Raw genomic sequence first — 17,379 nt, 5'->3', positions numbered from 1 at the left:
GATGAGCAGCATATTAATGTGTGAACCTTTGACTTAAGCTGCACACTGCAGGGTTCAAGCAGGTGGGAGTGCCACCTAGTTCAGGGACTTTATTTGCTAAGGAGTGCAGAGTTAAAATAGACACTTGTCATAAACAGGGCCTGAATTTAGCTTTCTGCTGTTAACACTATATGGGAGAGTTTGTTGTAAAAGGCACTATATAAGATAAAGACAGGTGACTGTAGAATACCTGTTTTTGTACAGTCTTGCTAACCACCATTAAGTTTACTATTAAAGAATGCAAACCTTAATAATGTTTTGGCAAATGCCTTGTTAATTGAATATAGTTTGTTGAGTCCTGTTCACTCAGAGCGGGGTTACTCAGTCAATAGGGGCCAAGATGGCTGCAGTAATTTTCATTGCAAATAATTTCTTAATTAGAGGTTAGATTGTGCTTGTCACTGAACAGATCATTTTGATTTTGAATTTCTGAGGATTCTGAATGATTTTCTACTTTGCACTTTGCTTCCCTAAAACATCTATGTAGTTGCCCCAGTCTAACTTCTAGACTGTAAGGCACAGAACCTTGTTCTTTTTTTGTCATGTCCACTCTAGACTCATAGTCTTAATAAATTTCCATAAATGTATGTATTCGGTTCCAGGGTGCAAATAAGGAGCCGTGCAGAGGAGATGCTCTTTTATTGATACTTTTATAATCTAAAAATGCTAAAGGTCAGTAGTAATGAATACACTATTGTTGGTTCATAGTTATTGGTTATTATATCAAAGTTTTTTTTAAGTTTCACCCCATAGAGTAGTGGTTCTCAAACTGTGGGGTGCGCCCTCGTAACAAAAAAGGGGGCGTGAATGTTGCCATATGTGGTGTAATTTCGGTATTCGTAGGAAAATTTTAAACTTGTAGCAGTGTATCGGCAGCAAAAAATATAGGAATACATTTTATTAGGGTTTCAGAAAAACATTAGTGGGGCGCGATTAAAACTTATGAAAACTCGGGTCGCAAATACTTAACGATTGAGAAATGCTGCCGTAGAGGATCATTTTCAGGCAAGTGCAGAATTAGGAAAGCAGTAGGTCAGCGTAAATAAGGAGTTCAGAATGAACATCTGATTGAAATGAGCTGTATTCAAATCCTGCATCCTAAAGAGGTCTTGGTGCATTTGCTTGAGCTACCCTGAAGAAGTGAATTCCGAAGAACATCAAGGATGGATTTTAAAGCTTCCAAGGTGTTATGTTATTTCCCACAACACCTTTAAATGACTAGTGTAGAAGAATTCAACATATTAATTAAAAAAAGAAACTTATCTTCTACTAGGATAAGTGTGATAAAATGTCTTTAAGTCAGAAACCAGACAGTAGGAAGCCTGTTCATTGCATCTTTAATAATCTCTTCAGTAAATACCGAAGAGTTAGCCTTCATCACGGTAGTCTGTTACAGAATGGTCAGAATGGTCAAAAAAGTAAGGGCAGTGTTCTGTTTTATAAACAGATGAATGTGCATAATGTTGATCACAAATGCATACATTTTACTCTGATTGGTTCGTTGGCTTACACCAAAATAACTTATTGAAATAAAAGTCTATTCTATTACACTCTTGCTCTTCTTATATCCTTTAGGTTCATCTATTATCCTTGAAATCTCTGTGTATATGAGAACTGTCCAGTCTTGTTGTTTACAGGACATCTGCTGACCTCCTAGTACATTTTGTATATTACATCAACCTTCCTGCTAGTACATTCTTGTCTTTTATTCACTTATCCATTTCAGTAGTTCTCTTCACAACATTTCTAAAACAAGTACTTATCTATTTCAATGCACACTGCAGACCAAAATACTTAACTATTGTTATCTCTAAATTATTACCTCACACTAGTTTATTTGATTTAATATATCAAGATAGTTTAACTACCTGTACTGCGCCTATGTGTTCTGCCTGAAGAAAATGTTTTAACAGCTCATCTTGACTTATTTCTTCATTTTAATTACGTGTCCTGATCTTTGCTTAGGTTGAAAAGATTTCAGTCCTTCAGAGTTTACTCATTAAGTCTACTAGATCTTCTGTAGGTTTCATCTTTCTGCTGTTATGTCAGTCAGGCCAAAGAAAGATCTAAAAAGCATACATTATTCAACAGTGTATTAAACATTATTCGTTATCTTTCTTGATTTTAAATGTTGTAACTGGAAACTCACATAAAACCTGGGAAATGAACCAGTACAGTTGAGAGCATAAGATCTGGACAAACACAGCCCTAAAAGGCTGAAGGTGCTGACGGTTTTTGTTCTGGCCAGTCTGACGATCAAAAGCTAAATTTGATCAGAAAATGACCTGTAAAATACCCCGGTTTGGACTCTTTGTATCTGCACCTTGAATTGTGTTTTGCTCTTATGAGAGATGTTTTTAGTTGATCGCTGGTTTATTTTTGTCTCCTCATATGGAGTTGAACTATGTCTTTTTAAAATGTTTTTAGAAACTAATGAATTTCTGATCAGCAGGTACTAGTATAACTTATAGAATATCAGACTGTGCCTGTTGGGCACACAGGGTTCAATTCATCACCAGTTGTCCACGTTTTTGAAAATAAAGTAGGTGGTCAAGCAAAGCAGAGTTATTGCAGCTGGATACTAAGGCTGACCAATCAAACGTCACTTTTTGAATATACTGTAATTCAAATGTATTTGAAAAAAGCCTAATTCAAAGGGAAAATTTGTCATTTGAATATAAAAGAACGGATGTATATTTTACTCTGCACTAATTTCAGAATTATGCTACTCCAGACATGCTGTGCAAATCTCGTTTAACACATTACTTCCACAGTCAGCCTTGTCATGATTTCGAATGGTTTGCTTGTCCACCTTAAAGGATTAGTTTGGTATTTTTTCAAGTTGAAGTTATTTTTTCGCAAACCTGCTATTCATGCAATTGCCACATGACATTTTGTCTTAAAGTTAATTGCTTTCTATAAATTAAAAAATATATATCTTGCCCATGGTGGTGCTTTAGCTTGTAGTCTATAGGGCACAGATGAAAAGCTTACCAAATACATAAATTTTTCAAGCTAAGACAGTTGATGAGTATTGACCCACATCTTGTGATGACACACACATTATAATATAGTTTATCAATCCATCCATTATCCAACCCACTATATCCTAACTACAGGGTCACGGGGGTCTGCTGGAGCCAGTCCCAGCCAACACAGGGTGCAAGGCAGGAACAAATCCCGGGCAAGACGCCAGCCAACCGCAATGCACACACACGCCCACACACCCTCGGGACAATTTAGGATCGCCAATGCACCTCACCTGCATGTCTTTGGACTGTGGGAGGAAACCGGAGCACCCGGAGGAAACCCACGCAGACACGAGGAGAACATGCAAACTTCACGCAGGGAGGACCTGGGAAGCGAACCCAGGTCTCCTTACTGTGAGACAACAGCGTTACTACTGTGCCACCGTGCCACCCTAATATAGTTTATGCATATCATTTTTGAACAAAATAACACCAATATTATGAGATTCAGACATTTTAAAAGAAGACCAGCCATTTGTGATAGCTCAGCACTTAGTCATCCTGCGCAAGAAACTTTCATTCCCCTGCAGGGATGCCAGGAAATATTCCCAGCCCAATTACAGCTGAAAACCCACCTAATGGCACTGTGGACCAGTTCAATGAACAACTCTGTCGAAGACCAGGGGGAGTTTTGTTGCTGTCGATGTCCAGATTGGGTCCCATTTGGAGATTTTGCCGCTGGTGATATCGAGTTTCACTTGGAGTTTTGCCGGTTTTGTTTGGGGAATAGGTTGGGTTTGGTCCCCCTTCGAGTTCTTCCATTTAGGCAGCTGCACATACCCTTTGAAAATAGTACAAAAAATGAACACTACTGAATCAACAGCACACAATGCACAATGCTTTCACAAAAAGCCCAATTTCATGTGAAAACCGCACATCTGGCAAGCCTGCTCCTCCGACAGACCAAATCACAGTAAACTTTTTGTTCCACGTGATTTATTTTGTTTTCATTTACTTCCATTTTTACATGACAATTTGCACAAGCAAATAGAAAATGTCTCCTTACCATGAAAAAAAAACACATTCCAGGAATATGCGATACGATGATTCTCTCCAGATACCTTTTGTTGTCGCAAACATGCGCACTCAACAGCTATCTTGACTTGAAAAATGGACGTATTTGGTAAGTTTTTAAGTTTTTCCTACATGACCCATATCATTTATTGTGAAGCACCAGCGTGGGCAAGATATTTATTTAAATGTATAGAAAATGCTTAAATTTAGAACACAGTTTCACACGGCAAATGCATATATACCATATTTATGAAGAAATAATTTCGATTTGAAAAATATTGAACTTATTCTTTAATAAAAGGACGTGTATTTGTATGTCGGGGTGTGTCTATCCAGTTGTTATGTGGCTGCTATCCAACAGATGGTGCATTGCAAACATTAGCACTGCTGTTACTCTAGGGGACAAAAGGCAACAGCAGTTACCGGCTGTGTCACATCTTCCCCTTCCCTATTATTATCGCCTGATCGTGAGCCAGAGGTTTACATGTATGACAATGTATATGATTATACACATACAAATCTCTATGCATATAGATATTAATACATTTTTTTTCCTAATGTCTCTTCCTCAAGAGGCTCCAGTTATCTTGAGAGGTAATTTTAATTTGGTCCTGTGGGAGAGTGCGTGTGTAGCTATGTTTATTTGTGAGTTGTCAATGGAACAATGGCATATCCTAGAGGAGCTCATCCTCTGAAAGGCCCTGGATCCTTTGCCAACCCAAATGGCATATTATGATATTAGAAAATGAATTAATAGGTGACCAGATATGACATCCTGTCTGAAAGTCAGCATTTAAAAAAATGGTAACATGGAGTGAAGAGTAACATTGGATTATAGACAATTGAAAATATGATTGCTATACAGAAGTAATCCATTTTAACAAGTCATGCTGTGGCCTAAATGTCAAGTAACACTTTAACTTTAGTCGTAGTTTAACTTGGCTTCAGAGGCTCATGGGAATGACCATCTCTCCAAAGATCTAATCTGCAAGATAAACACCTCCTGCCAGGGCCTGTGTCTTTTAATTAAAGAAATACTTGCGGAAATCCAAAGCATGCCTATTTTTTTTGGTTCAGATATATATGCGATGTTAGCACCTGCACTATAAAGGAGCTCATACTCTTTAACCACCGGGAAAGAAAACACTTCCTACAGATTGACAGCCCTTTGGGTCACTCTCAAGTTTCTTCTCATGTTGTTTGTAACATCAATGCTACCACATGCAGTCAGTTTGTCTCAAAGAGCAATCAATTAACACGTTTGTAATGTTAATTTTGAAGTTGGAGTGAATGGGTATAACTGGTCCCCCTTGAGTATTTGTGAAGTAAGTTTTTCTAGCCAAATGAAGTTGTATGTATAGCACTTTAAGGAAATTAATCTTATCTTTCCAAGCGGCTAAAAGTATATGAGAGAAAGAATAAATGTGAAAACAATATATTTATGGATTTTCCTTAAGAGTTTACATAACGTAATACCTAAATATAATTTACTAGTAAAACATACGGACCTGTGGTCCTAATATAAAGGTGATTCATACAGTTTTCCATTTTGGCAACAGATTCTTTTGTATTTACCACGAAAAAATACAGCTTCATAGTGATCACGTTGGTGATGTAACTTTCATAAGTTGTGCTCATTTGTCAACATGTATTTGTCTGTTGTTCTCATTCTTGTATTTTGTATCCTGGATTTTGTCTTGCATGCCACTCAACTTCAAGTCTGTCTGCTGCTCAGTTGCTTTATATTAGGCACCTTCTGTGATATGCTTGATGCTCAGAAGATGTTGCTGATCTTCTTTTACTTTCTTCATATTATTGAGTTTTTTCTCACGTTTGATGTTTAACAAACACAATGCTTACACTTGATAATGAATTCTGAACATATATGTACCGTGGCCTAGGGGATTATCAATAGATGGGCTTGTGGGGAATTTCCAGAACATATCAGGTGCTATTCGGGATTACAGTAATACTTTGGTTAATGAGTCCTCTCCCTATAAATTTATAACAATGAAGCTAACTTCCAACTATTGCTAAACTTGTGCAGCATCCTTCAGATAATTTGCAACGTCACAATGTACTGTATGTGAATATTACACACAGCAAACTGTTTCCCGACAGTTTGGCAATATTTTGCAGAGCACAAAAAAATGATAAGGTTAGCTTCAATGTTATATTAAGTAATAATTAATTATTAATTTAATTTGTTTAGTATGTCAGAATCACAAAAGAGAAAAGCAGTTTTGCTCGAAATGAAGTTAAACATTGTTAAGCATGTAGAGGCCAGAGACAAAACAGACAATGTAGCAGCATCTATGGGGCTGGCACCATCAACTTTAAAAATCAATCGGACAAAGTTAAAAAGTCTGTACAAAACTGTGCTGATGTCAAAGCAGCAAAATTAACTCACACACACAATGCCATAGCAGAAAAAAATGTAGAAAGTGATAAGTCATTAGATTAATGATATGTTGCAACTACGCTTGCCTCTGTCTCAAGCGATAATTCAACAAAAAGCATTACGTTTATTTAATCATTTGAAATCACAAGAAACTGAAGAAATTACAGAAGAGTCTGTGCGATCTTGTATTTGGTTAAAATTTTTTTAAAAATAATAGAATTCACAGTACTAAATTAACGGTTAAAGCCTTAAGTGCTGGTGTCCAAGTGGTAGCGTAATTTCCTGCAAAATTATTTGAAAATTAAACGCAGTTATTAAATGAAAAAAACAAACAAAAATCCAAACAATAAACACTAGTTTGCTTCATTCACGGTAAATTTTCGTTTTTCGGCATTGTATACAGTTGTTATTTTCATTGTGTAAGAACACATCGTTATTCTGTCCATTTTACCTCTAAAAACAAAGTTTCTCATAACAAAAACGTTTCTTCGTTAAGTGAGATATTACTGTACGTCCTGCTTGTCTGTGTGCCTCTCTCTGCTTATTGTTTCTCCGTCTCCGTTACGTAATTGCCTACTGTGATTTGCTTGAAGCTCAGCAGATGTCACTGCTCTTCTTTTTCTTTTTGCCATACCACTTTCTCGATCACTTTGTTGTAAGAAACACACCAGCACAGGTCACTTTGCTGAGGTTGCCAATACATCGATTTTTTTGAGTTCAAAGAGCGCATCGGGTTGTAAGCTTTCGATTAAGACCAAGACCAATGTTCTAGCTCCAGTAGGTAGCAAGTAATCACATGACAGAAGAACAGACTTTAGTGTTTTATATAAATTTTCATACAATTTTATTATTTAAATTTTTGAAACCCAATCTGTCATCATTTTGTTATGAACACACCTTTTTGAGTTTTCTCTGTAATCTTTTATTCATTTTGTATATGATTCGTAGTTTTTTCTTGTTCTTTGTTTCATCATTATGATGGTGATGTAATCACATTGCCATTTTGTTTGAGATTTTATCAAAAGAATCATTAAGTCCCACAAGAGTTCCCAACAACAGCCATTTTGTATGAATATGAATGAATGCCAGCTTTTTATGGATATTTCCTTAACAAATTTTCATGGCTGGTTAGTGATTTAAATGGGAAAAGGAATTTTAGGTTGCAATGACTTTTTTCTTTCATTAGATTTTTGACACTTTTTGGACCAACACCAGATAGTTTCTCCTTTTTTTGCGTTCCTTTTTACTACCGATCAAAAGTTTTAGAACACCTCAGTTTTTCCAATTTTCCTTAAAATTTAATCAGCTGAAATGCAATAAATGACTTAAAATAGTGAAAAGGTAAGCAGTAAACTGCCAGAGGTTCAAATTTAAAGTTTGGGTTATCAAAAACTGAAAAAAAACCCCAGGAAATTTCACAATATTACAAACAGGCCTTGTTCACGGAACAACTTAGTTATAACCAAGAGATGTTCTGCAGCAATTAAAGTTAAAATTAAGCCTTGCAAGTTGAAGTAAACAGTTTGCAAAGATGTCCTGACCTCTGTTGCTTACTTAGAAGCCATCTGTCTTAAAGTAGAGTTGGAACAGACCCTCTAGAGTAAGACTTGGACAATATTACACTGTAGAAAGTTGTAAATTCCAGTGGCAATGGCAAGAAAATGGCAATTAACAAATTAAATGAGACAGGGCATTATTAGCAGTAAAAGTGTGGGCCTTTCATTTAGAGAGAATGCCAAAAAAAAAGAATCTGTCAATGAGTACCGTGTCCTACACAGGAGGAGATCTGGCAGACTCAAAGTCACAAACCAATTCAGGGTTATCACTGGAATATGTATGTAAATATGTATAGCAATATATTCCAGCAATCATCAGGAGGCAAGGGGCACCATTCAGATATGGTTCCAGTCCATCACAGGGTGAACATACACACATATACACACACTAGAGTTACCCAGCAAACCTGCCCTTGATAAGTGAGCTAGTAAAACAGATTGGAGTGTATGGATGGTTTATGAACTACTAATACAGCTGGTCCTGCCTTGCCCTGTCTGTGTTCCTGCTTTTTGTTTCATGATGCCAGGATAGGCCTTAGACTTCTGCAACCCTGAAATACAGTAGCCTAAGCAGGTTTGAAAATGGAGGGATAAATATATTTACTTGTGTCTGCATGGTATTGCAGTGTTAAGTGCTACAGCCTCAAGGCTTGAAGGGTTTTAATTTGAATTCTGGTCTGTTTCCTGTTTGTATGGACTTTGTACTTTGTCAGTGCTGACCTCTATCTCTCAGAGAAATGAATGCCTCCTGGCTTTTAGATAGATAGATAGATAGATAGATAGATAGATAGATAGATAGATAGATAGATAGATAGATAGATAGATAGATAGATAGATAGATAGATAGATAGATAGATAGATAGATAGATAGATAGATAGATAGATAGATAGATAGATAGATAGATAGATAGATAGATAGAATTTCAGTTTCAAAAAGAGTTCTTTATTATTTATAGAGCTGGAGAGATCATTCTGCGTGTATCCTATGTACATTGTGGAAGTTCAGCACTAGTTCAGCACTAGTCAGCTGTTCCAAGGTGGTTTTCATTAGATACGACATTGTCAGACACAGTACGACTGTTACCATAATCTGTCCATTTTTTGAGCTCACTTTTTCTATTACAGCTCATGCCCACAGTGGCGATAAGGCCTGAGACAACCCTGAATGGTGTCGTACTTCGTTGCAGAGCACACTGGGGCACATTTCTGTACACATTATTCAAAGTCATTCTGGGCCGATTTAGAGTTACCAGTTTAAATGAAATGCTTGTCTTTAAGATTCACTAAGACATAAGACTCCCGGAGAAAACAAAAGCAAAAAAGCTCAAATTGCACAGTGATAGTGAGCAGGGTGAAAACAGAATCTGGGACTCATGAGCTCTGAGTGACTATTGCTTTGTTTCACCATATCAAAATATTATTATTAGCACTGTTAGTTTTATTTTATATATATATTTGCTGTGGTGACCTATTCTGGTTAAATACAACCATGACTTTAAAGGGGTGTGTATAGAAAATGGAAAATGGTTGGATTGTTATCATTGAATCCCTGACTTTGCAGCCAAACTGAGCACAATATTTATTGTTTAAATATGGTATTTAATAAGTCGGCAGCACCCAACAGTTACCACACCAGTTGGAGGGTCTGGAGGCCTGGCAGCAGTGGGGTTGCCCAGTTGGGTTCAGGTAAGCTGTGTATCCTTCCTGCCAATCCTGGCTAATTCCCTGTACCCCTGTGGTCTATCCACACAGAGCACAGATATTGACAAATTGGCCTCTTGCTTGTCAGCACACACAGGTAGGGGTCTCTAACACCCCTCAACTTCCTTGAGTGTGAAAAGTGTGCCCCCCACTGCAGCTCTAGTTCTTTTGAAGGCAAGCAGCTGAATTAACAGATTTGCTAAGCTGATTTAGTGGCTTTTCACAGATATGTACTTAATCCCTGAGCCAGGACCACAGAACATTCTTCATACTCAATCAAATGTTTAACAATGTCAGCTGCTCTCCTGTTGTAGGTTTTATTTATTTTCCCACAGGACCTTCATTTATTCACAGATTTCGGGGATGCAACTAGCTTGGCTTGGGATAGCCAGGTTTTTATGGAGATGTGAGAGAGCATAACAAACTGCTAATGTGAGCCCTAGTAATTGAAAATACTGTACTTTTAAACATTTGAGGACAAGTCAAGCTTCTTGAAAGTTCCTATTTGATATCATATGATGATATGATACTTGGTATCTTTCTCAAACTCATCTATCAAATTTAGGGTGACAGGGGGAGTAACAATCTCTCCAGGCAGGGGTAGACACAAGGCAGGAAACATCTGTGGACGGGGTGTCAGTCTACCGCCAGTGTCCACTCAGTCATATACCCACAATCACACAGGGCCAATCTGGAATCATTAGATGACCTGAACATCTTTAGTAACGTGGAAGGTAAACTGGAGTACTTGGAGGAAACATCCACTCCAAAATGGGGAGAACATACAAACTGTACACAGACAATGACCAAGTGCACGATTTCTATCTGGGTCTGCATCTATGAGGCAATAGCACTACCCAGTGTGCCTCTTATACAGTTAGGTCCATAAATATTTGGACAGAGACAACTTTTTTCTAATTTTGGTTCTGTACATTACCACAATGAATTTTAAATGAAACAACTCAGATGCAGTTGAAGTGCAGACTTTCAGCTTAAATTCAGTGGGGTGAACAAAACGATTGCATAAAAATGTGAGGCAACTAAAGCATTTTTTTGAGCAAAATTCCTCATTTCAGGGGCTCAAAAGTAATTGAACAAATTAAATAACTGGAAATAAAATGTTCATTTCTAATACTTGGTTGAAAACCCTTTGCTGGCAATGACAGCCTGAAGTCTTGAACTCATGGACATCACCAGATGCTGGGTTTCCTCCTTTTTAATGCTCTGCCAGGCCTTTACTGCAGCGGCTTTCAGTTGCTGTTTGTTTGTGGGCCTTTCTGTCTGAAGTTTAGTCTTCTACAAGTGAAATGCATGCTCAATTGGGTTAAGATCAGGTGACTGACTTGGCCATTCAAGAATTTCCCACTTCTTTGCTTTTACAAACTCCTGGGTTGCTTTGGCTGTATGTTTTGGGTCATTGTCCATCTGTATCATGAAACGCCGCCCACTCAATTTGACTGCATTTAGCTGGATTTGAGCAGACAGTATGTCTCTGAACACCTCAGAATTCATTCAGCTGCTTCTGTCCTGTGTCACATCATCAATAAACACTAGTGTCCCAGTGCCACTGGCAGCCATGCACGCCCAAGCCATCACACTGCCTCCACCATGTTTTACAGATGATGTGGTATGCTTTGGATAATGATCTGTTCCACGCCTTCTCCATACTTTTTTCTTGCCATCATTCTGGTAGAGGTTGATCTTGGTTTCATCTGTCCAAAAAGTGTTTTTCCAGAAGTGTGCTGGCTTTTTTAGATGTTCTTTAGCAAAGTCCAATCTAGCCTTTCTGTTCTTGATGCTTATGAGTGGCTTGCACCTTGCAGTGCACCCTCAGTATTTACTTTCATGCAGTCTTCTCTTTATGGTAGACTTGGATATCGATATGCCTACCCCCTGGAGAGTGTTGTTCACTTGGTTGGCTGTTGTGAAGGGGTTTCTCTTCACCATGGAAATGATTCTGCGATCATCCACCACTGTTGTCTTCCGTGGACGTCCAGGTCTTTTTGCGTTGCTGAGTTCACCAGTGCTTGCTTTCTTTCTCAGGATGTACCAAACTGTAGATTTTGCCACTCGTAATATTGTAGCAATTTCTCAGATGGGTTTTTTCTGTTTTCGCAGCTTAAGGATGGCTTCTTTCACCTACATGGAGAGCTCCTTTGACTGCATGTTGTCTGTTCACAGCAAAATCTTCCACATGCAAGCACCACACCTCAAATCAACTCCAGGCCTTTTATCTGCTTAATTGATAATGACATAACGACGGACTTGCACACACCTGCCCATGAAATTGCCTTTGAGTCAATTGTCCAATTACTTTTGAGCCCCTGAAATGAAGGGATTGTTTTAAAAAAATGCTTTAGTTGCCTCACATTTTTATGCAATCGTTTTGTTCACCCCACTGAATTAAAGCTGAAAGTCTTCACTTCAACTGCATCTGAGTTGTTTCATTTAAAATTCATTGTGGTAATGTACAGAACCAAAATTAGAAAAAAGTTGTCTCTGTCCAAATATTTATGGACCTAACTGTATGTATGTATATAGATATATATAGTGGCCAGATAGGGTGCTTTGAAGTAGACACCCTGTACCTAGAAAGACACCACCACAGTCCAGATAAGTAATAGAAAGATAATTTACTAACAAAATAAAACAGACGTGAGAGGGTATAACACAGTATAAAAAAGATAGGAGAAACAAAACAATAACGTCTATGCCTCTCACTGCTTCCTTTAGCCCCTGGTTCTGCTTCTCTGCTGACCCCAAGCTCATTTGACTGAGGTAGTAGAGGCTCCTGGGAGTACTTCCAGCAAAACACTCCAGCTGTGGAGTTGCACCCTTTTCAGATCAAGTGCCACTCCAGCCCACCAGATAGCACTTTTAGGTTACCCCTGTTCCTGCAAATATAATATCTTCTAAGAGTTTCTGTGGGGCCCTTTACTTTTCAGTAGAATGCAGCTACTACCCACTAGTGGTATGGAGAGCTACTGCACCCATAGACCTCAGCCCAAGGCAGCTCTGATGTCATGGTATCCTGGAAAGGTAAGAGACATCCCAGCTTGGATGTTCTGTACCTCACCATTCTCTCCATCCTCCCTTGTGTTCTCTCTCTGTATACATGTTAGGAAGTAAAGAAAGAACACGTCAAAAAGGGTTGGGACACATAGGTGAACCTCGTATATTGAAAGATATGAAAAATGAATCGTGAGAGAAAAAAAATAAATAATAAAAAAAATAAAATTGTGCCCTGTGTTGGCTGGGATTGGCTCCAGCAGACCCCCGTGACCCTGTGTTCGGATTCAGCGGGTTGGAAAATGGATGGATGGATAAAAGCAATGACACCTTGTTCAGATGGTAGTCTTCTTCAGACTGTCTCAAGATTGTGTTGAGGGGTGGGCTCAGGGCGAGGGCGGAAACCTGGATGATGTCAGAGGTGGAAGGACCGTCAATCATCCATTCTGCTTGGGAAGAAGAGAAAATGCTTTAGGCAACAGTGCCACCCTCTGGTTTGGAGTGTAATAATCTTTAAATGAACCCAAATGCGTGTATGTGACAATATATAGTTAAATATGTCCTGTGAACAAAGAGGCAATAAGAGTTGAGGAGCCATGGGCTAAGCTGTAACAAGTTACAAAGTAAATGCAATTTCAGGTTTGCAAATTACTACTAAATGGAACTTAACAATAAATATCATCCATCCATTTTCCAACCCGCTGAATCCAAACACAGGGTCACGGGGGTCTGCTGGAGCCAATCCCAGGGCACAAGGCAGGAACCAATCCCAGACAGAGTGCCAACCCACCGCAGGACACACACAAACACTAGGGCCAATTTAGAATTGCCAATCCACCTAACCTGCATGTCTTTGGACTATGGGAGGAAACCCACGCAGACACGGGGAGAACATGCAAACTCCACGCAGGGAGGACCCGGGAAGTGAACCCAGGTCCCCAGGTCTCCCAACTGCGAGGCAGCAGCGCTACCCACTGCGCCACCGTGCCGCCACAATAAATATCAGCAATATGTAAATACAAATACATACTCAGATATTCTGTATATATATCAAATCATGTAAAATTACTTTATACCTAACCAGCACCCATTCTTTTTAAATAAACTCCAGAGTTCTTTTATATTTCATTGTTACTATTTTTCCACATTTTCAGAAGTCACTGCCACTGCCGAGAGGAGAATCATATTACACAGCAGAGGCCTCAAGTCTCATCTTTTGACCACTGGTATCCACCAACTCCACAACGCAGGTCACCTGCTGGCCGAGATGAATCTTCTGGAAGAGGTGATTCCTGTTGCTGCCTTTAAAGCACACACTTTTATTTGAATTTCTGAGTTCTTTTTATGGCTATAATGTTACTGTACTATAATGTATGTGGTACTTAACTATAAGGTTCATAATGAAAGGAAGTCTTCAAAAATAATTGTATTTTTGTATTATAATAGGGCTTTTTGTGCAGCATATTTTGTATTAAGGTGATACACCATGAGAATTCAAGGTGGCTAAATTATTTTTTTGAGCAATGTTAATGCTGTTTTGATGTAATTTGTGGTAGCACTCTCTATGAAAAGAAAGTATAGATTTATTGTATTCTTTTTTAGCAATTGTGACATTTTTTATGACACGTTGTGCTCTGTTAATTCTGTGTTTAATAGAAATGCTTTTGTGCCAGCACTCAATATTACATGTTCTATAAAAGAGATTGCTTAATTACGTCTTTGGGCAGTAGCAAGGATTTAGTCATGTATATTATGAAAGGCATAATAACAAACAAATTTTGCTTGATTATGTTAGTAATATCAATGTTTTTATAAAACACTTTTTAAAAGTGTTTAATATAAAAAGCCAATTCATTCATTTATTATCAAATCCTATTTATAATCCACAAAAGAATTTACAATTCATTGCATTCTGTTTTTATTTACATTTTACACAGCGTCCCAACTTTTTTGGAATTGGGGCTGCAGTTCAGTTCAGAAAATCTGAATATATTTGAAAAATCTGAAAAATCTGAATATATTTGAAAAGCTAAAGCTTTTACACGAACGCTTGCTTTATTACTGACCACTGTAGACGTTGGTTCATTATTTGCATAATGCAATTTGTTTATACTGCTTGGTATGTGGGTGGCACGGTGGGTAGCGCTGCTGCCTCGCAGTTAGGAGACCCAGGTTCACTTCCCAGGTCCTCCCTACTTTGAGTTTGCATGTTCTCCCCGTGTCTGCGTGGGTTTCCTCTGGGTACTCCGGTTTCCTCCCACAGTCCAAAGACATGCAGGTTAGGTGCATTGGCGGTCCTAAATTGTGCTTGCTGTGTGTGTGTGCGAGTGTGTGCCCTGCAGTGGGCTGGTTCCCTGCCCGGAGTTTGTTTCCTGCCTTGTGCCCTGTGTTGGCTGGGATTGGCTCCAGCAGACCCCTGTAACCCTGTAGGTAGGATATAGCGGGTTGGGTAATGGATGGATGGATGCTTGGTATGAAAAATATTACATTAAATAAAAATTGTCTACATTTTTCATGCATAATTGTGATGCTTAGTGTACAATAGTGATTGCTAAAACATTCAGTTTTGTATAGAATTTATTCTGCTTTTAGATTATTTGATAAAGTATTTTAGTGCAGCAGTAGAAAGCCCAGTGATGCAGTGGTCAGCACTTCTGAATTGCAGCTCCAGAGTCCTGGACTTGAATTTCAGCTCAGACCCTTGCCAGTGCAGAGTTTACATGTTCTTCCTGTGTCTGTTTGGATACACTAGTTTCTTTCCAAAAAATAGGTTCTAGGTTAATTCACAACTTTAAAAGCCCTGGTGTGAGTGAGTGTGCCAAAGTGTAGTGATAAGCACCCAGTTCAGGTATGGCTGCTAATAGAATAAGCGGGATAACAAAAAGATGAAGAGATGGATGAAAGGCAGATCTTGGTATAAAAGGTGGAAAGATGTCTTAATGATTACATTTGTTTAAGAGTGATGCTTTGCGTTATAGAACAATGGATTTAACTCCACGTAGAGGTGCTACTTAAAAATATTTCCTATATAAAGATTTCTTGTTTTTTATGTGTAATAGTGATGTTTCTGTAGAGCTTTTTGAGGATTAGGGAGATAGTTCTACTTTTTCTTTGTTTAATATAGTAATACTTGTGTAATGCAAATTTTTGGTACTATAAAAGTTAAGATTTTCTTTTTGATAAGCATTGTAAAGCAATTTCATCCAATATTTGGTGTGAAAAGGACAATATAGACTGTAAATTACTTACCAATTCTTTTTCTGTAACTGTGTAGCATTTATAAGTCACTTTATAATATGTTCTTTAAGGATGCTACATTAAGAGGTTACTTGATTTATTCTTAATCTGGATGGAACAGGACAGCAAAGAATTTGAACACAGTTGTCAGTGCTAACAGTTCACAGCAGGCCTGCTAGAACACTGCTGTGTGTAAACTGGGAAAGTGATAGATAGATAGATAGATAGATAGATAGATAGATAGATAGATAGATAGATAGATAGATAGATAGATAGATAGATAGATAGATAGATAGATAGATAGATAGATAGATAGATAGATAGATAGATAGATAGATAGATAGATAGATAGATAGATAGATAGATAGATAGATAGATAGATAGATAGATAGATAGATAGATAGATAGATAGATAGATAGGCCCTGTGATAGACTGGCAATCCAGATAAAATCTGTTTCTGTTGTGTTGTCAGATTTGTTTGGAGTAACCAGGCTAACGGACATTCCTTTACCTTATGTTGGCTAAAGTAGGTTTAGTAAATGAATCAGAATTAGTATAACTGGAGTTGTAATAGTAGTAATTAGAAAAAATGATGGCTGAGTTTTCTTTTTTAAGGTTATTGAAGTTGAAAACATGACTGTGTTTTGTGATGGATGAGTTCCTGCTTTGTATCCATTGCTGTCATCATATACTGTTCTCAAAGAATCTTTTCAGGAAAATGAATGGATTCTCATTTGGAATTAATGTCTTTATTTCAGTTCCTTTTATGAATGAGTTGTAATATGGGGAGTTAGGGAAGAATGCTAAAAATGACAGAAACCCTCTGTGTGATAGTGCTTTGACTCAGTGTCTTATTCACAGGAGAAGAACGGCTGCAAAGAGCAGTAGAAGGACGAGCTGCCTCTGATGAAGAAGAAGAGGAACAGCAATGCAATGCAGAGGAAGGCCAGTGCTGTCTCACTGAAGTGAAGAAACTCCTCAGCCAACTCAGCTGCTCAGGAAAAGGGTAAGACATGAAATTCTGTTTTATTCAGCTTTGCAGGAATTGTGACCTGTGCAAATCCACAGCACATTCACTAGTTAAATGAACTAAATAAATACAATAGATAAACAAAAATGAATAAATATAAGGTGCAAACTGTGAGGTAATGAGCATGAAAGGAATTATATTAAATTGATATATAGGTAGATATGAAAGGCACTACAATACATAGAAAGAGAGCTACATTTTTAAGGTAAAATACAACAGATGGAAATGAAGATAGGTAAATATGTAGATATACTGAAAGATAGACAGAATAGAGTAAAATGGGTGAATAAATATAAAGGCACTATGTGATAGTGTCAGAGAAATTACTATTTTAAAGAAGGAAAAGTCGAGATCACTGCTAC

General features: G+C 37.9%; 1 protein-coding gene across 1 annotated transcript in view; it reads left to right on the top strand.

Moving 5' to 3' along the window:
* The window catches only part of si:ch211-112f3.4 (EF-hand and coiled-coil domain-containing protein 1), a 41,768-nt gene that overhangs the window by 11,790 nt on the left and 12,599 nt on the right, over window positions 1–17,379 (top strand). The window contains exons 3-4 of the mRNA XM_051924602.1: window positions 13,904–14,034; window positions 16,849–16,993. Of these exons, the coding sequence (XP_051780562.1) occupies window positions 13,904–14,034; window positions 16,849–16,993 (276 nt within the window). The remainder of the gene's footprint in view (window positions 1–13,903; window positions 14,035–16,848; window positions 16,994–17,379) is intronic.

Source organism: Erpetoichthys calabaricus, chromosome 3, assembly GCF_900747795.2.
Source record: "Erpetoichthys calabaricus chromosome 3, fErpCal1.3, whole genome shotgun sequence".
Classification (NCBI taxonomy): domain Eukaryota; kingdom Metazoa; phylum Chordata; class Cladistia; order Polypteriformes; family Polypteridae; genus Erpetoichthys; species Erpetoichthys calabaricus.
Note: the sequence above shows the minus strand (reverse complement) of the source record. Positions and strands in the feature narration are given on the sequence as shown.